Source organism: Aquila chrysaetos, chromosome 12, assembly GCF_900496995.4.
Source record: "Aquila chrysaetos chrysaetos chromosome 12, bAquChr1.4, whole genome shotgun sequence".
In the NCBI taxonomy this organism is placed as follows: domain Eukaryota; kingdom Metazoa; phylum Chordata; class Aves; order Accipitriformes; family Accipitridae; genus Aquila; species Aquila chrysaetos.
This window is the reverse complement of record NC_044015.1, coordinates 39,841,176-39,866,997: the sequence shown is the minus strand read 5'-3', so window position 1 is coordinate 39,866,997 and position 25,822 is coordinate 39,841,176. Positions and strand designations below refer to the sequence as shown.

Below are 25,822 nucleotides of genomic sequence, written 5' to 3'. Positions count from 1 at the left end.
TCCAGCACCAGCCGCTCCTTTTGGCTCCCGCTGACCCACCCGCAGCCCATCCCCGCTGCCCCGGGCCCCCTCCCCGGCCCCGCTGCCCGCGGAGGGAGCCCCGCCCCGGGCCCCACCCCGGCCCCGCCCCGGCCCCGCCCCGGGCACCGCCCGCCGGAGGCAGCGGGGCCGCCGGTACCGTCGCGCTGCGCCCTCCGCTCCCAGGTACGGCCGCGCCGGTTTTGGGGGGGGGGGAAGCCCCGGGAGGGGGCCGGGGCAGCGGATCCCGGCAGCCCCGGGAACCGTGGTCCTTGCCCCGGGGATGGCTCCGGAGGGGAGCTCCGGGGAGGTGCTGGGGGGATGCTCCGGGGGTGCTTTGGGGGTGTCGGGGGGATGCGGCAGTGGATGCTGGGGGGGGGTGTGTGCTGCGGAACTGCTCGGGGGTGCTGCAGGGGTGCACTGGAGGATGCTCTGGGGGTGCCTCAAAGGGTGCTCCGGGGGTGCTGTGCAGGATGCTCAGGGGGATGCTCTGAAAGGGCTCCGGGGGGGCTCCAGGGCGTGCTCGGGGGCTGCCTGGGAGCATTCTGAATGAAGGGTGCTCCTGGGGGTGCTCCTGGGGGTGCTCCTGGGGGTGCCTGGCCCCTCAAGCGGCTGGCTGGGGGCAGCAGCAGCCCTGAGCCACCCGGGACAGGAGCGTTTCCAGGGCACCCTTGGGTGCGGGATGGAGGCACTGGGCGGCGGGGAGAGGGCAGGAAGGCTCCGAGTCCTGGTGGGACCCCCCGGGTGTCACCGTGTGAGGGCTGCGAAGGGCCCCCCCAGGCCCCGGGCGATGCAACGAGAGTCACCGGGATCCCAGAGCAGCCAGAGTTGCATTTAAGCCTCAAAGCCCAACCGTAAAAGCCTCCCCGGCTGTGAAGATGTGGTTCGGACAAGCCCCAGCCCAACCTCCACGGCTGAGCGTGGTCGCCAGCGCCTGCCTCCAGCCTCTCCCCGTTTCCTTGCTGGCTTTCCAGCCATCCGGACACAGAAACTCTTGGCCCCGTAACTCGTTGCTGTCTCTAGCGAGGTTTGCGCTCCGGTTCTCCGGGCCGCGTGTCCCTCAGGGCTCTTGGTCTGGCTGCAGAGCGGGGCCAGGCTTGAGCTCTGGGTTTCTGCATCCTCGGGGGGGGCCAAGAGAGGGGCCGCTCCAAGCAGCACATTTGGCAGCGAGCGGAGGGACAGGCAGTGCCTCTCCCTCGCAGGCAGCATCGCCTTTCCTCGGCGGCGGCCGCTGCCAGGGCGTTTCTGAGCAGCCCAACTCTGCCGGGACCAGGCGTGCCCCGTGCAAGCACTTTCGTCAGCTCCCGGCGTTCGGCTCGTGATTTCTCGCAGGCCTAAAGCGAAGACCTGCCGGGCTCTGACTTTGCTCCGGGAGAAATCGGAGTGAGCGTGAACGGGGAGCTGCCACGGCGGGGTAGACCGTCGCCTGAGATCTGGGTAGACGAGGCTGAGTGGTCCATGAGAAGATCGGGGAGAGCAGAAAGTGGGTTGGATAATCTCAACTGCAAGTTCAAGTAAGTTGAGGATGGAGGAAGTCGCGGTCTGGATGCTCTGGGTATGATGTTCGCCATCCAGAGATGGAAGCGGGACTGTACTGTACAGGGTTAGCTCATTTTCCTCACAGCTATGGGATGCGACACCGGCAGGAAGGGTTTCCTTTGTCCAGAGGCTAATCCAGAAATTAAATATTTTAGCCGCCTGGCCCAAATGAAGGCGGGGAGCGCCTGAAAACGTTGCACATGCAGGGCAAGGATAGCGACCGCAACGATGGGCAGAGAGAAGGGGAGCACTGTAAAAAGTATCAGCAGTTGCCTTCATACCCGTTTTGCAGTCTTTCTGGTGCTTTTTGTTTGATTTGGGATGGACTAAATGGAAAAAGCTGATCTCTTAAATAGTTCCTGAAATGGTAAATGGGAGGAGGGAGCCCATAACCTCAGGTTTATGACTGATTATTTGTTGCTTTGACTGTAACATTTAAAAAATAAATATAACTGCTGAAGTGACAGCCAGCCTGATGAACAGCGACCTGGGCGGGGAATCTGTGGTTGAGGAGGGATAAGTTAATGGATTCGTTAAAATAATCCTGGAACTGGGAGATAAGATGGCGAGGAGCCTGTTGCTGCTGTGGGCTCTGTCAGTCTCCCAGTGCAGTTTCCAAACCACTTGTGAATAGTAAAACCAGGACCACATTCGGCTCTTTTCCAGAAGGTCTGGTTATGGAGAAGGTTTTGTCTCTCAAGTGCAGAAATCATCCCCCTCGTGCAGTGCTGGGGCTGTCCCGCTCCCGCAGGAGCCATCCAGTTCGGTGTCACAAAGTCTCCTGTTGTCCTCAGCTAACCGAAATACCCCCCACCCCCCAGTTATTTGCCACCGAGCGGGAGTGCGATGTTGCTTCCCGTCAGACAGCCCCTGCGTCCCTCGGTATGGGCACGTTTTGGGAGGGAGAGGTTTGGTCTCAAAACATCCTTCGCATCAGGAGCAGTTTTGAGATTCTGCGAGATGGCCAGCGTTAGATGAATACAAGCTCATTCACAAGCTCGTTGCCGATTCAGGTCCCTCCCCCTGCGGTTTTACAGCTGCCAAATATTTTGAAAGTCGCATTTTTATTACCACATTTTTATTATGCATCAAATCTTGAGTCTTTTCAAGGAACCTTTGGGAGCAGCACCAGGGATGAATGTGGCCCCATTTGTTAGAGAAAAAAGTAATCATGTAATCGCAGAATGGTTTGGGTTGGAAGGGACCTTAAAGACCATCTAGTTCCAACCCCCCTGCCATGGGCAGGGACACCTTCCACTAGACCAGGTCACTCAAAGCCCCATCCAGCCTGGCCTTGGACACCTCCAGGGATGGGGCATCCACAACCTCTCTGGGCAACCTGTTCCAGTGCCTCACCACCCTCACAGTGAAGAACTTCTTCCTTACATCTGATCTAAATCTACCCTCTTTCAGTTTAAAACCATTACCCCTTGTCCTATCATGCCCTTGTAAATATGGAAAGTTACTGTATTTTCCTTTCGGTGCCCCGTATGACAGGGATTACGTGACTCTGCCTTGCTCAAGAGCAGCGAGATGCAGATGTCGGTCAATAAAGCCCTAACCCTGGCTCGAGGGCGTGAAGGAGCCCGTGGCTCGGGGCAGAAATTCCCAACCGTGCACGTTCGCACGCTGCCGGTGCTAGGGGAGAGCGGCGGGGAGGAACCGGCTGCAGAGAGCTCCTTCTTCAGCCCTATTTATTTTAGACCTCGGTGGAATTCACGTTTCCGGCGCTGTGCCTCAGGAAGCCTCGAGTCCTGCACATCCCAGGGTTTAAGCAGCACATGAAAAAGAAGTTATTGTCATTAGTACGATAGTATACTGCCAAAATGGACAATTTGGTGGAGTCAGAAATGTGAAATATGGTGAAAAACCCACCCGCACGCAGAGACTCCTGTCTTCCAAACGTGATATTATCTTAAATTCAGCCTTGCAGCCAGTCCTCTGTCCATCAGGGCTGAACGTGAGTCTCAGTGCAAGTGAGAAAGCTGAAAATACACCGGCAATGTGCGGTGGCCTGAGCTTGCTCAAAACACTGGAGGAAAGCCCCCGTTTCCTAAACCTTCCCCATAACCTGGGTGAGCGGGTGGGAAATGCGGTTGCAGGGCTCCTGGCTCCCGGCATCCATGTGGAAATCATCGGCAGAGGAGAAAGGTGGCACGTCCATCCCTCCGAGGTCCCGATCAACATAGAGAGTGGTTTCAGGTGGCCTGAAAAAGAAATATTCCTGTTTGAAGAGGTTTTTTAAACCTGTCATGAGTGTGATCAATCCGAGTCTTGTTGGCTCAAGCCAGAAATCAATATAAAATGGCCCCACGTCTCCGTGGGGGAGTGCAGCGGTTTCCCAAGGAAGAAGAGAAAAATAGGCCTGCAGAGAATAGGGCTTTCCTAAAAACACCTGAAAGTCCCGCTTGCAGTGGGAGAGGACCTGTGTTGATGACGGGAGCTTTACTGGTCAGCCAGGACAGACACCAGATCGCCAGTCGGCTTTCACAACCACAAATGCACTTTTTGGAGCTTTCTCAGGCTGGTGGGTTTAGGAAGCCCTGTTTGTGGGGCAGGGTGGGTTTTCCCAGTTCCACAAACTGGTGTTTCATCTCTCAGTAAGCACCACGGGGATCGGACACGGCACGACACCCTTCCTCCCCTGCGCTGCCCTGTCCATCTCATGTTTTGATAAGCAGCCAAATGCGAGCAAAGTGGAAGACCCTTTCCCAAGAAGCAGGAGCACCTCGGTTTGATAGTTCCCCTCCACACCCAGCTTCCAAAACCGCCCAGAGGATCCTGGTTTTCCTTAGGAAATGGAAGATGTTTCCAGCCTAGCTTGGGCCAAAGCTCTGGCTTTTGAGCGGGATGAGCGCAGGAGCTCCAGGGATGCACCAAGCCCTGGCCAAGGACAACCCCATTGTCATAAAGTTGCTACCAGCTTCTTTGAGCACATGGAAGTTATTCAGTATCATGGCAGCAAAGCTTGACCTGTCCCAAGGTCAAGCAGATGGAAAACAGCAGCCTGGAAGAGACCAGAAGCCAAAGGAGGGCTTCATTAGTTCCTGCCCGCCCAAATCTGTGGGATTGAGGCAAAAAGAGTAAACATTAGAAATGAGGCACTTTAGATTTTTGTTTGCCTTTTGACTCTGGAGCGCTTTTGACTCATGGCTTTTGGTGGTTTTTCTGATTGCCTGGCTCTGGGAAAGGAGACTTTAGGGAAAACACCACAGTTTTCAAGAGAATCAACCAAAGCTTTTATAAGACCGTGGCTGGAATGAGCTGAAGGTCAGTTGGAAAAGAGGTAATCAGAGGGGGATGAATGTGATTGTTTTCCCCTCCCGGTGAGCCATAAAAGAGGGCGAGAGTTTGGATATCTGATACCTCCAGGTCTCGTCCTGACCTGTCTCTAATGGAAATGCTGGCAGGAAGCTCACGACATTTATTAAACAGCAATAAGCAGCTTTAATAAAATCAGTATCCGCACAACTTTATTACTGTCATTTGAAAAGATGCCCGAAATGGCTGTTTAAGTACCGCCAGCCGCCGAGGGTTGCACACTTACGCTGAAAGCAATCGTCTTCTTTATTAAGTGGCGCTGGGTTAATTATTCAGATTTCTCACGAGCCCCCCCCCCGCGCTCTCAAACACCAGTGAGGCTCCGCACACCTCCAAGATGTTTTCCACGGCAGCGGCCCCATCCAGCCTCCTCCGCTGCTTTGTGTACATAATTTTGCAGAGAGGGTGATGGCTGGCGGAGGGTGGGAGGCCAGCCGGAACCTCTCCGTCGGTCCAACCACAAGCTGATGGGTTGCAGAGGGAGCTCGTCCCTCTCGAGCACTCACAAACTGCTTCCAGCTCCCAGCTCTCCTCTCGAGAAGCCCCCGGCGGGCAGCGGCCGATGGAGCTTCAGCCTGGGTTTGCTATAAAATGCTGGGGCCGGCGCCGCAGGGTACCCGTTGCCATAAGCCACGTGCCCAAGCCGTCCGCTGGCCCCGGGACGGAGGGCAAATTTTAAGCAGGCATCTGGACTATGCGGCGTTTCGCTTTCAGAGGGGTTTAAAGATTTATGTCATACCTTTTCTCGTCATACCTTTTTACCCGCCACCTCCGCTCTTCCCACGCAGCGGCTAGTTTTGCATCCCCAAATCTAGTCCTGCTCCACTTCAGCACGTGCGGTCGGGTAACACCAGCGCAGAGGGAAGCCTGCCCAGCAATCCCAGCAGCGAGATGTGCTTGGCTCCAGTATGCCAGGCTGGGACAGATCCAGCTTGCCAGCTCACCTTTCTGGATGCTGATGGGTTTATAGCAGCGGGCTTCCTAGGGCTTAGGCATCATCTGGTCTCCCCGCTTTAATTTTGGGTCTGCTCAGCTGTCTTCTGACCCTCAGCAGGCAGCATGGACCAGACCAGCGTGTGCCCAGACCCGCTCCGGTCCCAGCTGCCGTTTTCGAGGGATGCCGTGGGTCACGGCACCGCTGGCAGCGACGGTTGCACGATGCCGAAGGCACCCAGGAAGGTAGCGGATGGGCTCCCGGGATGCAGAGCTCTTACAGTGGAAACCCTGTTTGCTCTCACTTTGGCAACTTCTTGCAATGCAAACCCAGGACTTTAAACTGGTTTTATTTACTTCTTTATTTATTTAATCCCACAAAGTTTTCAAATTTTTTTTTTTTTTTTCCTCCTGGAAGGAAACTCTTTCCAGTGCCTGCGCCAGCCGGCAGCCGATCCCAGCCCACCGCCGCGCAACCGAGATCCCACCCGTGTGGATGTCCCCAGCAGACTGGAAATGGGTTATTTTTCTTCCTTTGCAGTGAAAACAGAATTGAAAAATCTGTACAACAAATATTCCCCGAGAGGCTATATTTATTCCTGGTATGTCCACTTGCAATAATAGCTCGGCTGGTTGTTGTGCAATCCAGCAGACCGCCTGGATGGAGCAGGTTTGGGTGTAACCCTTTGGGTACTGAGGGCAAGCTCCGGCGTGGGTCCGTGCGGCAGAAGGGAGCGGGGGGCGGTGGGGGAAGCCCAAACCGGCCGTCCTGCAGCGATTCTGCTTGGGCAGAGGGAGGCAGGCAGCCGCTTCGCCCGTCGGCCCTGCGAGCATCCGAAGGGGCAGCGGTGGCCGTGGCCGGGACGGGCGGGGACCGACGGGATGGCTTGTGAGCCGTTTTGTGGCCGGCTGTTTCCCATCATCCGTGGGAGCAGCCCGCAAGGCAAAATCCCCCCGACAGCTGGTGTATAACGTAAAGCAGAAGCAATTTTAGGCCGTGACCTCAGTCCTCACGCTTGTGGGATGATCTCGGGCCGTGCCCAGGTGAAACCCTTCCCCATTTCCCAACCTGCTCCAGCCCCGTTGGGCGAAGCTATCCCAAGCCAGCCGTAGCTCCGTCAAGCACCAGCCCATAATTAATTAACTTGCATGTTTTGACTCCATCCATTCATCGTTCCTAATTTAAAAACTTATTTAGGGGGACACAGACTTGAAGACCTTCTTCAGGGCCACAGGGATTACATCTGGGAAAAACTGTAGGTCTTGTGTGTGTAATTGCAATAAGGAAATGCTCCAAATAAAAGCTTCCTGCTGGGCCTTTCCGGTGGGAAAACTAAACAATTCTTTTAGGCTTACTTTAAAACCAGCACCATATAGAAATACGTATATTTTTCCATCGTGCTGCTTTGTATAGAGAACGCAAGCAACAGCCCCCTACGAACGTGCTCCGAAAAGATGCGCAAGCGTAACTAAACCAGAAGGATGTGACAGAAAATATTTGGAGTAAACATTAAGTAAGCCAACGTGCTCTTAACTTCGTTTTGAACCCCGAGCGCAGTAATTGCTTGTGAAAGCAGAAAGCTGTCAACATGGAGTCACGGCCCTGCCTGGTGTGGGATGCTGGAGCCGCGTGGGAAAGGCGGCATTTAATGGGAAAGGCAGCATTTAACCGGCTGCTGAAATGAGGGGGTTATTTTTCATTCCTCGGGTAAGAAGTTAACCCATCCGTGCCTTGGGGAGCGCTCGCAAGGACAAACTGCTGCCGTTTCTCTCCATGTCCAGGCTATTTTGCTTCCTGCAAAGGCAAAACTTTTCTGCTTTTCTTCAAACTTAATCTGTTAAAGTAACTTTTAGTAGTTGTGCGAGCGCAGTGAGCCTGGACGCGTGCCAGCAGCTCTGTTCTGCAGACAGAGCGGCAAAATGTGTTTTTTTCCCTGCTAACATGAGCGTTTGGGTTGCGCTGCTTGTTAAGTGATGGGAAAGGTGCTGGCGCTGCTCCGTGACGCGAGTCGCTGGTGAAAGCCCCCGACAGAGCCCCCGGGTCCCGGAGGGATGCCTTTGCTTTTCAGGATTTTCTTTCCCGGCCCTGGAAGAGGTTCGCAGCCCAGCTGCGGGGAGCCGGGCAGCGTCTGAACCCCTCTGCCTTTGCCAAGTGTGAAGTTGTTGCAAGTTCAGTGCAGAGATTGAGGATTGAGGTTTTTTTTTTTTTTTTTTTTTTTTTCCCCTGTTGCCAGCCCGGGGGTGCATCGATCCAGGCTGCCCGACAGGAACACCAGCGCGGGAGCTTGGGCTGGGCGCTCTGCCCATCGCCGAGCCACGTGCCACGAATACCTTACCCCCCAAAAAAATCCCACCGCGTCTGCTCTGCGAGCTGTCCCCTGCCCGGCTTGCTTGCCGTTTGAAGTTTGCCTCGATAACCCCGCTGCTGCAAAGGGCTGGAGCATTTTTTTATGGAGAGTCCCACCGGCACCCAGAGGAGCCCAGGGCTCGGCCGTCCCTTCCCGCAGCGGCCGTGGTACGGCACGGCGGGTCGGGCATCCTCCGCCGTTACGCACGGCCGCGTTCCCGCCGTCACCGCGTCCCGCTCGGCATCTCCTGGGGACGGCGGGTGGACGGACGGGCGCAACGCGAGGGGCCGGAGCGTCGCGGATGGAGGGTAAAGGGCCGAGGGGCCGTTTCTGCTCCGCGCGCGTGGGAACGGGGCTTCGGCGGGATTAATTACGGACGCGGAGACCCTTCTGCGGCTTCTCCTAAAGATGCCGCCTTTTAATCGCGGCAGCCGCTCGCGTTTCCTTGGGAGAGGCGCTCAGCAGAATAACTAATGCGTTCAGCCTGGGGAGGTGCAGCATGCGGAGGGCGAGCTCCGGCTGCAGCCTGCAGCATCAGGTATAAGAAGAACCGTATCGTTAATAACTGACTGCTTTTTCAATCATCTTTCCTGATAAGAGAGGCAGCCCGGGGACAGCCCAAGCGGCACTTAGCGTTTTGTGTTTTATGGAAAAGACAGCTATGCTGTGAAAAGTAACTCATTTTATACAGCAGGCTTGAACTGTCCTCAGAAAGGTCATAGGAGAGCGGTGGGCTGCTTTATTAGAAAAATAATCCCTTTTTTGTGCTCCTTGTGTTAAACTTGTATTTGCTTTCCGAGCAAGGTCACTGCTCAGCTGACCAACTTTTTAACAACTGGAAAAGGCATGTTTGCTGCTCCGAACCCTTCGCTGCCGGCTCTCGGCACGGGAAAAGATGCTTTTGAGGGAGGGAAGCGCTTCTGCTCGCCGGTGGGCTTGTAGGTGGGAGCATGAGAAGGTAACACGACAAGGTGCTTTTCTAACGATAGTTTTTCCTTTCACCGTGAAGTGCTAAAGCCATTGCTGCAGTGCAGAAGAACACGACAGGCAGAGCTCAAAAAAATGTTGTGTTATAGCTAATGAGACTGTGCTAACGTGCTGCTCAGCAGGGATAAATTATCTTCTTATTTATAGGCACAGGGTTAAATGTTTCCAATTTAAAATTACTAGCAAGATGTTCTGGGAGAATGAATGTCATATATATTTGTCTCTGTGGTTGAGTTAATTTGTTCTTTAAATCTGCTGGGGTGTTATGGTGCTCTCCTTTCTGCTGGCTGGGGTGGATGGGGGAGCGGGCGGGTGCTTACGTTGCCTAGAAAGTGGGACAGAGTAAAAGAGGGGTTAAATGTGACTGTAAAGAGCCAGTGTTTGAGACAGGGCTAGTTAAAAAGACAGTACATTGTCCCTGCAAATGGGCTGCCCCAGGGAATAAAACCGCTTCACTCTGTGCTGTTGCCTTCTCACACATTTGGCTTCTTGATTTCCATTTCTGTATACATTTATTCCTGCCTTGAGAAAAGCAACGTAATTCAAATCTGGATTAATCCTCCCCACAGCCTTTCTGTGTAGTAAAGGTAAAAATCAGCGATGCCGTGCACGTGGCGATGTCGCCTGCCTGGAGAGGAAAAGAAGTGTTCTTCAATTTTAGCCAATAGAGGAAAACTCAGCAAATATAGAACCTGACAGAGGGTGGGCGTAACAGGTATTAGCAGGATGGAGACGCACCTGAAAGCACCGCCCTGCCTCGAATTATGGGCTGGATCCTGGGCATATGGGTACGCTGCTTCTGGTGGATTACTTCATTTTTTTTATCTCATTTTTATTAGGGGCAGGCATCAGAGAGCAGCCGTGGGGTCCAAGGAGCCACATTTTTTGGCTCAAAGCCATCCGCCCTGCGCCTGAGCTGCCCTGGGGGGGACGGGGGAACATCAGCAAGCTGGTAGGGTACATTCAGCATCCTTTTATGAGGCGATTTTGAAGTAGATTGGTCAAAAGAGGAAATTCTTAGTATCAGTTTGGGCTGCAGAGTTGGGACCCAGCCAGCTCATAAATGAACCGATCCAGTGTAATTATCTAGATATTTAAAAGCATTCTATTCACTGGCTTTCACACACACACACACACACACACACACCCCCGTCTAAATAAATGACCTGGAAGAGTGAAGTGTAGCTGGTCGGACTGTAGCTGGGATCCGTAAGTGCTCTGTAATTGACTATAATTGGAAATTTTAAAAAAAACCACATTTGAGAAAGAGGTTAGCGTTCCTTTTGGCACGTGCTGTTTATTGGCAGGAGGAGACAGAAGAAACTGCCCTTTATGGAAGAAGTGCAGTTAATTGGAGAGCACATCAGGAGGCCGCTGGTCAAGGTGTTTCAGAAGCTTGCATGGCGTTGGGCGGGCATCAACATCATTGCCATCCGTCCACACGAGCATCAAGGAGGTACCAACCCTGGAGGTGCTTTTGAGGGTTTTGACGTTCTCCTTGGGTTGGGACCCTCCCAACTTTCCATCAGGGCTGTACATTGACAAGAAACGTGTCTACCTGATTGATGGAACTAATTGTTTCTTTAAAAGGTTTTGATCTTTCAAAGCATCTGTCCTATGATAACAATACAGCAGGATTTGACTTTGTTTTCCCGCTGGTCTTTGTTGTAGTTAAACCACGTTATTTCAGTGCTTCTAGAAGAGAATAACAGCAGCACTGCTATACTCTGTATATCCTTATCTGTACTGCATATCTGGTTATCTTACCATTGCCACAAGAAGAAAGATGAGTTACACAATGCAAAAATAATTATGTGATAAAAGGAGAATTTAGAAACTGCAGAGTGGAGAAGACCGACAAGACAGAGCTGCTCCTGAGATGGTGAATGAGCCAGAGGTCTCGAGGGATGGTTCTGCTGGTGGATGCTGCAGAAGAGAAAATAGAAAGGCGAACCAGACTGGTGCTGGATAAGTATGGTGCCAGGCGAAGCGAGGGGTAAAGGTTGGCTAGAGCCCCTTCATAGGGAGCTCTGGAAGCGTGGCCAAGTTCTAAAGCCCTCACTTAGGCAAAATATGACAAGCAGAAAATGAGTTCAGACTCTGACGGTTTGATCAATGAGATGAATGTGAGCTGGGGCTGGCTCGGCACAGGATTTGTGCTGCTTGGACCTACCCCTGAGAATCCCGCATAGCTCTGGGATGCACTGGGGAAGCAGGGATGGGCTTCCAGGCTGCCGTGGGACCATCTCTGGCCAGGAACCAAATGAGAAGGAAAATCCTAGCTCCAAGCAACCTGCTCTCCAAGAAACCCCCACTTTTCCCCCCATAGCAGGAATTAAAAACCAGACCTGCTCACTCTGAGCAACGTTGCCCTTCTCATGCAAGTCAGGAAGCCTCCTACAGTGATGTCCAACTGCCTCAACCTCCTTCGCCCTTGCCTGCCTATTCCCTGTGTTTTTCTAAAGGGCACGGAGGAGAGAAGCTTCACCCAGGACCTCTCTTGGTTGTTCCCAGCCTTAATCTCCTCTCGCGCTCCAGGAGGGTCTCACCCGTGTCCACATGATGGGAAAGAGCTGGAGGGCAATGCAGACCAGGCTGGATGTGGAGTTCATGATGCAGGCTGTGGTAGATCTCCACATGAAGATCTTCCCTGATATGAAGGCAGTTTGGCTGTATTTTAGTGCAATTTGGTGGAGGTTCTTTATAACAGTATGGATGCGCTCTGAAATAATGGGTTTTGTTTGAATAAGATTTAACATAAATTTTGAATCTTTGGTTATCATGCATTAAAAAACCAAAAAAGGTGACAAACCAGTCATTTCTGTGTATAGTTTAGATCCCTTGCTGTTTTCAGAGATGTTATATTACGTTGGACAGGAGTCAACGAAGAGTCCTTGTGCCATCTATCTCGAGCCCAACGGAAATTATCCTAAATGTCTGTCTTTCCTCATTTGCAGTCAAAACCATCTGTAATGCAGGGGATGTTTTGTAAGAACTAACTACCTGGGATGTGTCTATGAAGCACGAGTTGTTGCCACTGGAAAAGAAGCTATTGATTTAAGCAGCTTGAAAGTGCTTAGCAGACACAGTCAGGCTGCAGAATATGGGAAATAAGAGGGGGGCGGCCTGCGAAGATGTGTAAGGCTTTAAGGAGAGATTAAGTTCAAATGATTGAGCTTTTGTTTGAATTAAAAATATCTGTTTCTTCTTTTCAAGGGTGAAGCGACTCGTCTACCCTAGCTTGTCAGAAGATGTTTAAGTGACAGCCCGATTAGACCACACTATGGAGAAGACAGATGGTATGGAGGCTACGGGATGTTCGTTTGCTCATTTGTTTCTTGAAAAAAAGCCCCCAACCAAGCCCTGAAGTAATTTCCTTACCAGAAATACTGTAAATAACCTGTTTTCTATAGATACGCGGTAGGGCCAGGAGATAAATGCATCGTTCATGTATTATGCAGACTCCTAAACCGCAGCAAAAAAACATGGTCGCAGCTCTCAGTTCAGCCCGTATTTGTCCTCCCGTCCTCTGTGGTGCGTAGGCAGGACAGATCTCCTCTGCTCGCACCGTCTGGGCTTTGCTCTTGTGCCCTGTTACCACACGTGATGGTTTCCCCTCTGTCGTTCCTCTGACTTTCACGTGCTGCTTCCCATCAGAAAGGCGTCTGCATCTCGGTGATGCTCGGTGACGAGCGGCACCGAAAGCCGTGCCAAATTCTCCCGGCCCCCCCCGCAGCTGCTGCACCAGGATGGAGACAAAGGGAGCAGCCACGAAACCTGGTTTCTCCTGGTCAAGCTGCTCCTCCTCATCCTCACAGGGCACAAAGCCTGTTTGCTCAGAGGCCCAAACCACTGTGGTTTCAGGGACTTGCCGTATCAAGAAAAACGAGCGACGATGCAGGGGGTTGACTATTTAGACCCTCGAGGCCAAAACTTGGGGGCTGTGAATTTTTGCAGGCTGGATCTGCCTGTATTAAGTCGTATTAAACCAGGAGCCTCAGGCTTGCGCTGCTGGAGCCGTGCCGTTTGCCTGTGACGGCTGGGTGGGCAAACACAGCGTCACGCATTCCGAGGCGATTTTCCTCAATTAAAAGCTGTGCCTGGTGCTGTGCAGCCAGTCACCTTGGGAGGCACGTGTTTCGCATGGATGCGGCTGTGTAAAGCAGTCCCGGCTGGCGCTGTCTGGGTCCGGCCTCTGCCCGGTGCTGTATTCATCATTTTCAAGGAATAATTTGTGACCTGGTGTTTGCAGATGAAACGATGCAATGATTTTCCTGCTTGGCGTGCACGGCGCTGCTTATGCCGCTGAAAAGTTAAAACCGAACCAAAAGCCTTGAAAATGTAATTGTCACAGATTGGTTGCACCTTCTGTTTTTGAGCTGGGTTTATTACACATTGGGCAGCTTTTTATACTCAACACAGACACGTAGCTCTGCCTGCGAAACCTGCTGTTTGCTTAATTGCCAATTAGAGCCACGATTTCAGCAAATTTTCGGCTTCCTCGGTGCCACAATTACCCGATTCACCTCTGGAAAGCCGGATCGCACCTTTGCACGTGTTGCTGCGTCTCTGCGCGGCTTCACCACGAGCCTCCGCAATGACGACCTGCAGCCCCCCTGCCTGCCTGAAACTGAGATGAAAATAGCAGTAACATTTTCCCGCCTGCTCTAAACGTATTTTTTGTTAATTTTTTTGTTGTCTTCAGAATTCAGCCGTCTCTTTTTTTTTTTTTTTGGCGTTGTTTCAGCAGATGGCCAGCCACCCAAACCCGACGGGGAGAGGGAGCAGCCCCGCAGCCTCCCCTACTCCGTGGAGACGCCGTACGGCTTTCGCTTGGACCTGGACTTCCTGAAGTACGTGGACGACATTGAGAAAGGCAACACCATCAGAAGGGTTCACATCCACCGGAAAGCCAAGCAGCCAAAATTCAGCACCCTGCCCCGAAACTTCAGCCTGCCCGAGAACGGCTCCCGCGGATGCGCGTCAACTCCCGGCAAGGGCTGGGCGGCGACCCGCTCCTTCCCCCAGCGAAAGGCATCGCTGGGGGCGGAGGAGACCCCCCGTCCCCTCCTGCCCGACGAGGCACCCCTTCCCGTGGCCGACGAGCCGAGTTACCGCGGAAAAGCCCTTTCGGCGGAGACGCGGCGCCCGTCGGAGCCGGGGCGGCAGGAGGGCGAGCTCCGCGGGCGCCCGCAGTTGTTGCGAGCTTCCAGCATGCCCGCCGCGCTGCCGCCCGGCCAGCCGCCTCCGCCGCCGGGGGACGGGAAGGTGCCCTCTCCCCTCCGACCGCCTCCCCAGCACTGCCACGACCGGAGCGGCTCCGAAAGCGCCTTTCGCCCCGCGCCGCGTTCGCCCGGCTCCGACGGCGCGGCGTTAAGTCTCGCCCGGGAGGCGAGCTCGGAGCCCGGTGTCTCCTTGGGGCAGAAGGAGCATCCCGGCGGAGGTGGCCCGGGGCCGAGGCAGACGCAGCCCCCGCGGCAGAGCCAGCATCCCGCGGCACCGCAGCTGCAGGCGGTGATGGAGAGCGGAGGCGAGGAGGGAGATGCCGCCGACGCCGGCGGTCGCTCCGCCTCGGCCGGGGTCGAACCGGCCTCGCCGGCCGCCCTCCAGCTGGCAGAGGAGAGCACGAACCCTGGGGAAGGGGAGTTAAGCGTGAGCGAAATGGCTCTGGACGTGGTGAAGAAAGCTGAGGAGGGGAGCGTCCGGGCTGGAGAGGAGAAGGAGAGCTGCGGTCCTCGGCCTCGCGATGCCGGGGAGCCCGGCGGGGTTGCCGCGTTGAAGCAGCAGGTCGCTGCTCTGGAGGAGCAGCTGGGCAAGAAGAAGGAGGAGCTCGAGCGGATCAAGGCGGTGCTGGAGCAGCAGGATCATGAGATCAAGGAGAAGGAGAAAAGCATAAAGTTACTGGCCAGCTCCAAAGCTCAGCTGGAAGAGAAGCTATGCCGGGAAAACGCCAAAGAGGCCACGCTGCCTTCCACGCGGAGCAGCGGGGCTTTGCAGTGCTACGATGCCGCGGTGAACACCGACCTCTCGCAGGTAGCCGGGGCCAAGCAAGCCCACGATAAAGGCGTCAATGTAAATATCCCAGTCTCCACCAAATCCGTAGGATGCAGCATCCGGAGAGCAGACAACGTGAACGTGCAGGTGATGGAGGTGGGTGCTCAGAGAGATCAGGGACTGGCAGACGCTGGCACCGGAGCCGGACATTTTGGCGAAGCCGAGAGTGAGGCTGGCCTTCATGCATCGTGCTTCACCCAACTGAAGATCGATGAGCACCTCAGCGATGACAATCAAAATCACAGGAATAACTACGATACCCAGAGCCTCGCTGCTCACGCGGTGACTGCAGAAAGCTATCGCGGAACAAGAATTGGCTCAAACGCCGGTGAAAACAAGGCGGGCTTTGGAGAAGATAAACCTCGCGGTGGGCTGGAAGAGGAAGGTCCCCCTGACCACGAGGATCTCCCCGCTGTTGACCCCATCGGCCAATACGTAAAAAAAATCCAGGAGCTTTTGCAGGAGCAGTGGCTGTGTTTGGAGCACGGCTACCCCGAGTTAGCGAGCGCTATTAAACAGCCGGCCTCCAAGCTCAGCTCCATTCAGAACCAATTAGTGAATTCCTTAAACTCGTTGCTGTCTGCCTACTCTACGCAAGGGCCCGCGGATAAGGAGAATTCGAACACACACTATCAACAGTTGGGTAAATAATATTGGCATAGGTTTCAACGTGTCGGGGCCAAGTCTCTTCCCATTTATTCAAGTGTTGAGCAGGGGTGGTGCAGCAGAGCTCAGTGGTATAGTTAGTATCAGTCAGATCAGAAACAGCCCCTCCTAAACATGTATGAGAAAGGCAAATCTCTGCACCTCATAAGCTATGTGATCTGGAAAAAAAAAGCAAACAAAACCCTGTAGGAGCTGATAAAGCTGTGGCTCAGTTATGCGCAGGATCAGCTTCCAAATGGGACCGTACTTGTGGCTATTCTATCAAATAACCATTTTTCTTAAGTGGATTGGGCATCTCAGTTTGCAAGAATGTGGGACTCATGCTCATCTGGGGTAAATCAGCATGAAGTTCACCAGAACCAAAACCAATTCAAGCTAACTGAGCAACTAGGCTGGGAGAAGACCTGTTCCCACTCACAGCCATTCATCTGAAATAATTTTAGCTTATATGAAGATAAGAATCCAAACCCGAAGGCTGCCCATTCACTGTTGGAGGGGCCTTGCAAATAGATAAGTGACCTATTACTTACAAGCAATACGTAGTGAGACTGTTCAAACTCTGGTGGAAAGACTCACCCATATAGTATTATAGGAGATTTATATAGGAGATTTCCAATACATTAGTACTGAAAAAAATAAAAAAGAAAACATTATTACAAGAGTAAAGCCTACTTATATTCATAGGACACGTATATAATTCCCAGTCACTTCCTTTATATTCCCAGTTGCTTGGCGATGTTTGAGACACCTATTTTAAAGGTGGCAGGGCACAGGTTCAGGTTGTGGCCAGGTGCATCCGTAGTTTTGCAAGACATAAAAAGAATCTCCTAAGATGAAGTAAGAAGCTTATGGTTATGATTTGTAGTTTGTTGCTAGAGGTTGGGAATGATCATTGATAATTATGGCACATGTGCTTAATTAATCTATTATTTTGTATTTTGCTAGAAATCTCTCCAACCACAAGTCTTAAATCTATCATGAAAAAGAAAGGTTATGGTTTCCATGCAGGAGGCAATGGGACCAAAAAGAATCTTCAGTTTGTTGGGGTAAATGGTGGGTAAGCATCCATTCAGAAGATAAAACTGCCTTTTAACATGTGATATCCTCTGTATCGCTGGAGAAGTCATTCTTTTTTTCCCCTCTTTTCCCCTCCATACCTCTTGATTAAAAGGCCATTTGAAATGGAGCCTCTTTTCTCCCTTCTTTAATCCAGCACTGATAACCTGTAAGTAACCCTGCAGAAAAGATGTTGGCGTTTCAGAGCAGCGAGGGACACCCTGGGGACTGACACTCGCTGCACACCCATCTTTTGGGGCTTCATCCAAATCCCAGCTGGGTCCGTGGGAAGATTCCCACTAACTTTGGTGGGTTTTGGAGGAGGTCAGCATTGCCTGGGTGGGCACGTTGCCACTAAGCTGCCTCCACGCTCCCGTGATGGCCAACAAAAGTTGGTTCAGGGACTGAGAAAAGACTATTTCAGTAAATAAGCAATTACCTCGGGGTGAAGGAGACACGTATTTTAGATTGTGCTCCAACACCCAGTTCCCTCTGTATCCAATATCTAACGCTCTTTAGCCATTTTGCTAACTAGATACACCGACATGTGCTGTAGATGCATCTCTAAGAGCAGCACTGGCACATCTACCGAGGAGTACGTGTGCTGGCGTGAAGAGGGCAGGGCGCATCGCACTGTCCCTTCGCTGTGCGAACAGCTATGTGTGCAAGTTTGGATGCTGGTTTCTGCTGACATACGCTTCTCCGCCTTCCCGGCTCGATGGCTACTGCTGTTGGGTCCATCAGGTGTTACTCGCTCTTGTTGCGTAGAGCTGCTTCTGCCAACAGTCGCTGAAATGGGTACAACTTGTAGCAAGTAGAGGAATCTCGACTAGTTTGGGAAAAGTTTTGGTATCCCTCAGAGTGAAATATTCAGTCTTGTGGAAGATGTTATTAATACTTTTGGACAACCAGAAGAGAGGTCTCTCTAGTGGGGCTGCTCGAATGGTGGACTCGGGTCCGTGCTGGAGCTGCAAACACAGTTTTTGTCTAGCGGTCCTCAAGGTTGCCGACATGCCGCTTGTCCCGCCTTGCCACAGGGTCCGTGTTTCTCACGGCTCCCCGTCGGCGTGCCGGCAGCGCCCGGCAGGGAGGCAGCACGCAGCCCTCGCTCGGCCACGCTGGGGCTTGTGCGATGGACATCCCTCCAAACCAACCGAGCATTCCCTGAAGTAACATTGCCTGCTGCTAATTAACTGCTTCTATCACACTCCTGCTGGCTTAAGAAGCCAAAAAAAAAAGACTAACCCCGAGTTTGGCTGTGGCTCTAACCTTTTAACTTGCGTATCACTCCGGGCTTCATCCAAGGCCCATTGGAGTCAGTGGGTGTCTTCAATGAGTCTTGGTCAGGCCCTGCGGTTGCAGATGGGGAAGGAGTGAATAACATGTGGTGTCCTCAAATAGCTACGAAACGACTTCAAGCGAAGACACAAGTTGCGAAGACAGCCCGTCGGACGGGGACGTGGAGAGCGAGACGGAGAGAAGAGCCGAGGATTTGGAGCCTACGCAGGCGGAAGCTGGAGGTGAAAGCGAGGGGTCTTCGTCAGGGACCTCCTCGCAGGAGAGACGTGAGGACGGTGACCTGCAGGAGCCGTCGGCAGAAGCAGCGCCTTGCGCTCAGCACAAGGCTGACAGGTAACCAGAAAACCAGAGAGCGATCGTGCTGTCCATCACGTTTCTGCAGCCACAGGAGGCACAGCACTGCGTTCAGTCGCTCCTACGGGGCTGGGGTCGGGGCTTCATCTGCTCGGTGGAAAGGCAGCCGCTGACCTCTGCAGACATGGGAAAAGGCTTTAAAGAGCTAAATATTTTTTGAGTTACTACAGAATCTAATGGGGATTGATTCAGGCCCTACGCTTGACTGTGGAAAAGATAGAGTGAGTCATATTTGGTGAGAATTAGCTCATTTCTCCCCTCTCCTGTAAAGCTTCTCAGTAAAGTTCTTTGCAGATTCAGGAATAAGACGGGGACTTTTTTCCCCGCTTTAAGGGTTCTTGTAACAGTTGAAGTTGACCATACAGATCTAGGACTCTGGTCTTAAACACTTACTTAAGTGCTTAACTTTGTACCTAAAATCTGCGTCAAGTCAATGGGACAACCTGTGTCCATAAAGTTAAGCACTTAAATAATGTTGAACGTATTCTGACCTGAACTGCATGTTCTCCTCCCTGCTTCAATACCTTCTGCAAGTTCTGTCCCACGATGGATTTACAAAAGTATTTTCCCTTTAGATGCAAACCTTCTGAAGATTTCCTCGCCGACTGCCAGCTACTCAGCAAGCACCTCTCAGAAATCAGGACCACAAGCGACAAACATCTGGTACAGATATTTTTCAATCCCATTTCAGACACGGTTCCCACCCTCTGTTACGTTTAATGGATAAGATTATCCTGACGGTGCATTGCAGGCTGTGCCCTGCCATTCCATGGACAGCTTTGTGAGGAGTGGGGGCGGGGGGGGGAAGATGACCTCTGAGTCAGTTTTAGAATAGCCAAAAAGAAAGGAAAAGGGAAAAAAAGAAGGATGGAGGCTTTGCTTACTCATTCAAGTTACCACAGGAAATTCCTTTCCCCCTTAAGTTATAGCAGTAATCACAAAACCACAAGCTAAATAGTGGCTGGACGATGCCAGAGCACAGGACGAAGTGGCACGGGGTGAGGAGCTGGGGCAGCAGCCGGTTCGCGGGATGACTACCCCAGGAGTAACGGTGAGACCTTGGTGTTTTCAGCGGCACGTCCTGAGCACCGTCTGCCAGGAGTGGTTCCGGGTGTCGAGCCGCAAGTCTTCCAGCCCGGAGGTGGTTGGAGCATATCTCAAGGCGCTGGGGGCCATCCAGCCCCAGCTCCTGGCGATGGTGGTGAACCTGGCCGACAGGAACGGCAACACGGCTCTTCACTACAGTGTTTCCCACTCCAACTTCCCGATTGCAAAGCTCCTGCTAGACACAGGTAGGAACAGCCACTCTGCTCAGCCATGGCTTTTGTTGGGTATGGGTGTAGAAGTTACTTTATGTCGCTCTTGCCAATGGGGCACGGTCCCACAGGGGGTGACCACAGTGTGCAGAGCCAGGTAACGGGGGACCATCGACCGTCCCAGACACGGCAAACAGCGAGTGAGGTCCAGGGTTGTCTCCCAGGGAGTTCAGTCGGGAGCAAAAGGAGATGGAGACCAACTACAACGTACCTGCAAGGGAGCCAACCAGTAGACAAGCATGGGGCTAAGGTCCATCCAGGAGACAAATGTGGGGCCAAGGTCCAGCCAAGGGACAAGTGTAGGGCCAAGGTCCATCCAAGACAGAAGCATGGGGCCAAGGTCCACCCAGGAGACATGGTTGATCTGAAGACCAGCATCCTCCCCATAGCTCGGCCCTGGGTCCGAGCTGAGGCTTCTCAGTGTCATTAAGGGTCGTTAGTGCCCTCAGGGCACTGACACACCTTGAGGGCTTTGCAGTCTGACTTTGGGGATGGTTCAGGGTCCCTGTGGCCAAGGGGTGTCTCTCATGGCCCCGGTCCAGGTGGGATGGGGTGGCCCCCCAGCTTCTTGTAGCAGCAAATGCCACATCGTGGCTTGGAGCAGGAGGATCAGACCCCTGAGAAAGCAACAAACCCCCCAGCACCGCGGGAAAACTCTACGTTGAACTATTGAACTTCCAGCTCACGTTGCAAAGAAAGAAAAATCTCCAGCTGAGCTTGTACAGGGCGAAAAATGCACGCGTGCTCCGAAAGAATAAAGGCACTTTGGCCTTTTCTCATGGGCCAGACAATCTGTTAAATGTTAGGGAAATGGCAGATTATCATACACATCTATAACCCGATTGTTGGAGCCGCGGCGGTTTGTTCCCTCCTGCCTCCGAGTGCCCGAGGCGGCCGGGTCCCCGGGGCGAGGCTGGACGGAGCCCTCGCCCATTAGACACGGCTTATTCCTTGTGGTGGAGTTGGAAATAGGCTCTTTGAGGTGAAAAGGGAGCGAAACGGGGCCAGGGTGGATTTACACTGCCCGTTGGGTGACGGTCGTCTTTCTGCTGCTCCCTTGCTGCAGGAGTCAAAGCAAACAGCCCACAGCTCCGCAACCGGCGTGTGCCCAAGGCGTTAATTATCCTCCCCCCATTTTGTTTTTGGTTATGGTCTTCACAGTTAATTCAGCTGACCTCAGCAATTGTAATTAACTGTAGCAACGCGTAGCACCAAGGGCCGTTCGGTGCTGCGCTCCCAAGGCTAGATACTTAACGCAGATAAATCTCAATCCTGTATATTTACGGAAACTCCTGTTTCTGGAAATATAAGATGCCACGCATTTTACAACTCCCTCTTTGCTCCCCGTTCCCTCCGGCCGGTTCATCGCGGGGCCGAATCCTTCCCCTGCGCGCCAGGCGTGTGCCGGCTGGACCTGCAGAACCGCGCCGGCTACACGGCGGTGATGCTCACCCCGCTGGCGGCCGCCGAGACGGGCCAGGACATGGAGGTGGTGATGAAGCTGCTGAAGGAGGGGGACGTCAACCTGCGAGCCGCCCAGGTGCGTCCCCGTAGTTCTGCCATTTCTCCGAAAAGCGAGCGCGGTGCCGCGCGGGATCGTGCCACGGCAGAGGGCAGCCAGCCTGCGGCGGGTGGTTTTTTTATTAAAGTGACTCCTGCTGAGCCCGTAGCCTCCTGTTTGTGGCCGTCGCTGTGCGGTGCCAAATTCAGGCTGTGGCATCGTCGTGTCCCCACAGAGATGTCGGGTTGGGGGGGGATATAATTTGGGTTCCTTACGCTGCATGTGCAGCGTCAGGCTGAGACTCAGCGGTAGACATTGGGTTGGAGTTGCTGTTTCCCAAAAGTTACAAAAGTAACCTCAGCTAAATTGCAGCGTGGCCACCCACCAGCTCCCTGTGAAGGGACGGGAGAGCGGGATAAAATGAAGAGACTAAAGGAAGGCTGAAAATTTTGCAAAACGATTTTTCTGAGCTAAAAAATTAGACGTGATACCAGGGAAGAGCGGTGCAGGGTGGACTCCAGGGTACAGGATCCCCAGGTTTGCTGGCGAGCAGTCGTTTCGTCAGAGAGTCACGCATTTTGGTCTCAGAGATGACAGCGCCCTCATCCAGCTCTTCTTCAAACAGCTGTAAAAGTTAGTCTAGACCTAAGTCAAACTGCCCAGGAGGGGTAGGGGGACCAACATTTGGGGGCAGCTGGGAGCCAGGCAGTTTGGCCATGCTGCTGCAAAGACCCTCCGCGTGGCTGTGGTGCAAGCGAGCAGATATCTCTTGCAATACCTGCTGAAGATCCCCAGTGTTATTTAATAGTAATATGCGATAAGACGCGACACGCAACAATAGTGCGAATTACTATTATGCATGTACTGTGCAATACCATGCGCTCTTATGGTGGATAGGCAATAACGTTCTTTCTTCTTATCATATATAACGGTCTGAATGAGGAGGACGATGGGACGCCGGCGGGTAAGGGGTGTTCAGCTCTCCCCTGTGTGGTTGCAGGGAGGCCAGACCGCCCTGATGCTGGGGGTCAGCCACGAGCGGGACGACATGGTGCGAGCCCTCCTCTCCTGCCAGGCCGACGTCAACCTGCAGGACGAGGAGGGGACGACGGCCCTGATGGTGGCCTGCCGGCAGGGCAACGCCGACATCGTCAGGCTCCTTCTGGCCCAGCCCGGCTGCCAGGTCGCGCTGACGGACAAGGTGAGGCTCCGGTGGTCCCGTACGCGACCTCACGCTCGCCAGGGAGGGAGAGCTCACGCGGGGTCGTGCTTTACGGGTGTCCCTGTAAGTCCACCAGCAGTCCCTGAGTGGTGGGGTTTTTTTTAAGTGGAGACGTACAATTTCGGTCCGCTTTCTAATCCGGGGACCGCTTTTAGGAGAGTACCCCTGATTTCGGTTCTTGCTGTGCAGCGGACAGGGCGGCTGCAGCAGCATCCCGCATCCCAGCCGTAGCCCGGGCGGGAGCACCAGGGGGAAGAGCCCAACCCGGTGCGAAGCTAAAAAAATAAAAAAGGTGCAATCCTGGACGTGCGGAATCAGCAGAGCTTCGGCTCCAATAAATGAGCAGCGATTAACCCTCCCCTGAGAACGGACGGCTCTCCGGGGGGGACGCGTGGGATGGGAGCAGCACGGCCAGCGGGTGGAAATCTCCTCCTGCGCGGGCTCGCGGCGACCGGCCACGTGGCTGTGTTTATAATTACGCCACGATTTTGTAATTAAACTACAACTTTGTCCAAGATGTGCTGGACGGCACCGGAACCGAGGGAAGTCTTGGCCGGGATGCGTTTTGTGCGGTTGAGGTTAGGCTCCAAAACGCCACGGGGGGAGGTTTGCAGGACGGCGGCTCGTTTTAAACGAGGGAAGGACTGCAGGGAAGGAGGTTTTGGGGGTAAATAGGTGGGTGCGAAGCAGCCCCGGCCAGCCGCTCGCTGGAGAGCGGAGGAAAACTCACGGCCAGCGGGCAGGTTGCAAAGAGCCTCCCGCGGTGGTGGTGGGGCCAAGAAACGGAGACAGTGGAGGATGGAGCTGGGCAGATTACGGGGGCGGCCGGGGCGAGACGCAGGGATCCGGGCAGTAACGTCTTCCCCTCCTCCCTCCCCGCAGGGGGGTAACTCGGCCCTGTCGCTGGCCCGGCGCGGGGACATCGCCGCGCTCCTGCGAGCCCACGCCGAGCAGAGCCCGTCCCTCTCTGCGTGACCGAGTGGGGAGAAGAAACCGGGACGAGGAGCGGGGGAACAACCGGCTCCTCCTTGTAACGGTCCCGCTGCTCGCCTCGGTGGCCAGGGCCAATATCACGGGTGTCCGTACGTACGAGGGGATGAACCCTGTCAGCTATCTGCATACGTTCCCTGTGTCTAATTCTCCTCATTAAGCCCGCTTACACCCCCCTAATCTATGCACGTTGCCACAAATTACTCCAAGTTCTCCTATACGCTCCTCCTGGTATAGATTTGGCAGGTGAGCGACCCGAGCGAAGGAGAAAAGCACATTAGAAAAGCAATACTTAGTCTTTTGTAACCTTAGATTATGGGTGTCCTTTTAATCGACTACTTAACTGTATCTCATTTAACTTGTAAGTTTGTGTCCTAATATTTATTATCAGCTCTTCTGTACGTAGTGGCAGGCAGTGATTATTCGGTATATGTAACAACAAACACAAGCTGGATGGATTATGTAAAGTATAAAATCCTATTTATGTTTGCTTATGTGGGTCTGATGTAAGAATTAAAAATTAATGCTCTAGGAAAATATTTGAGTATACCAGACCCAAACACACAGACATTGTTTTGCCTGTATTTGGAATTACCATATGGCTCTTATTTTTTCTAATTAAGTTTGAGCTAATGGGGAAGCGTAGCCCATTGACATGCACCGTGCATCCGCACGTGCGATGCTCAGGCACAGCAGAGTGGATCAGGTTATCCCAAGCATGACACAAGAAGATCACAACAGATTCCCATCCCAGGATGCGTTAACGTTGTCCAAGAGTTTTGTGGAGCGACTTTGCTGACAGATGCCTTTTGGGCAAGCATCTGTTCTCCGCTTTCCCTCGTGCTCAACTTTCAGACGCCCAAACCACTCCCGTGTAAAGCCATGCCGTGATTTAGCTGCTGGAGTCAGCCGGCACCTGGGCCTCCCCTGCCGCCGGGTACCCACAGGGTCCGTCCAGCATCACCTCAAATCATACATAGGACAGGGTTTTTTTCCTTAAATCCCTCTGCTGCTGACAGAGAGGGAGGGAGGGCTCAGGCCCCACTTTTCCGAACATCTTTATACTGTCATTAAGTCGCTGTGTACTGGGAAATGCTGATTCATGAGGCTGTGCTGCATCAGGACCCAGTGGATGCTCCCCGTAGGCTCTGGTGGACCTGGATGCCATCACCAGTCGAGCTGGTGTGTAGCACACCACCGTAATAACACATCTACCTGCCATCACTAAAAGCAAATCTCCCTAGTTAGCTAATTACTTTTCTTTTTTGTAACTAAGCAGAAGTTAATCCTGGACTACTTTGGTTGCTTGTAAGTCAATTCACATCACGAAGAAGTCTCTCTTAAGCTGCCTTTTCCCCGTCCCCCATATTGCAAAGCCATTGCCGAGAGCCCCCGTCCTCACGCCGGTAACACTTGCCGCCTTGCAGGGAGGGGAGGACAGCCCCTGCCCTCTGTTTTCCACTGAAATCTGCGGTCTGCTCCATTTTCTTCCCTTCACGTTTTCAGTCAGAAGCATTCATCATCTCAAAAGCCTTTTTTTTTTTTTTTTTTTAACTCAAAATGCAGTTACCTCCTTCATGTATAAATAAACTCGAGTTAAACCTTTACCTGCGTTTGCTCCTGTGCCCGTCCCCATCGCCGCAGTGCTCTCCCGGCGCGAGGCAGCAGGGATGCTCTGACGGACAGACAGACCCCCAAAAGCACAGGGGTGGACAGCCCTCAGCCCCTGGTGGCTGCACATACGTGCACGTCATTAAATCAGTCATTTTTGAGGTGTTTCTCCAGCTCAGTGACCTCCCCGGGAGGTCCCGGGCCCCAGCTCACCACACAGACGTGGCAGGGTGGGGTTTTTTTGCAGGAATCGCCCCGATTTGCGTTCCTGGGTGCTGAGCACTGAGGACCCAGCGCCGGCGGGAGCACCCATTGCATCGCCGCCAGGCCCCAGCTGCAAACAAAAAGAGCCACAATACCATTTTGTGACAATTTTCACTGAGTTCCCCCCCCCCCCCGACAACCCTGGAACCGTGCTGGCGGAGAGGAATTTCACTCTGACTCTCGCTGCTTCCCAGAGGGAGGTGAACTTTCTGGCTTCATCAAAATAAATGTGGGAGATTTTCTGCTAAGGATCAGGGTGGCTTTGGGAAGCGCCTGCCTCCTCCTGCCTGCAGGATCCCTCGGGATATCGAGCTCACCACGGTGCGATTTTGGGACAGGGCAC

At 53.4% G+C, this 25,822-nt stretch overlaps 1 protein-coding gene across 9 annotated transcripts; it reads left to right on the top strand.

The window, feature by feature from the left end:
- Nucleotides 1-106: 106 nt before the first annotated feature.
- Nucleotides 107-25,209, top strand: KANK4 (KN motif and ankyrin repeat domains 4). 9 transcript variants are annotated; one of them, XM_030033459.1, is made up of 11 exons: nt 161-204; nt 1,351-1,532; nt 12,363-12,445; nt 13,894-15,843; nt 16,812-16,923; nt 18,324-18,554; nt 19,151-19,238; nt 19,648-19,867; nt 21,289-21,431; nt 22,393-22,593; nt 23,497-25,209. In XM_030033459.1, the coding sequence occupies exons 3-11, from the start codon at nt 12,430-12,432 to the stop codon at nt 23,587-23,589; spliced, it is 3,054 nt and encodes a 1,017-aa protein (XP_029889319.1). In that variant the 5' UTR covers nt 161-204; nt 1,351-1,532; nt 12,363-12,429; the 3' UTR covers nt 23,590-25,209. The 9 variants fall into 9 exon arrangements, with proteins under 9 accessions (XP_029889322.1, XP_029889317.1, XP_029889319.1 ...); XM_030033465.2 differs by having other exon boundaries at nt 162-204; nt 13,897-15,843; XM_030033462.1 differs by lacking the exon at nt 1,351-1,532 and having other exon boundaries at nt 107-204; nt 13,897-15,843.
- Nucleotides 25,210-25,822: the final 613 nt, after the last annotated feature.

Excerpts from the sequence above, each read along its gene's own strand:
- KANK4 (XM_030033457.1), top strand. Across the intron at positions 15,844-16,811 it reads CACACACTATCAACAGTTGG|AAATCTCTCCAACCACAAGT; the intron begins GTAAATAATATT and ends GTATTTTGCTAG. Across the intron at positions 21,432-22,392 it reads TCAACCTGCGAGCCGCCCAG|GGAGGCCAGACCGCCCTGAT; the intron begins GTGCGTCCCCGT and ends GTGTGGTTGCAG.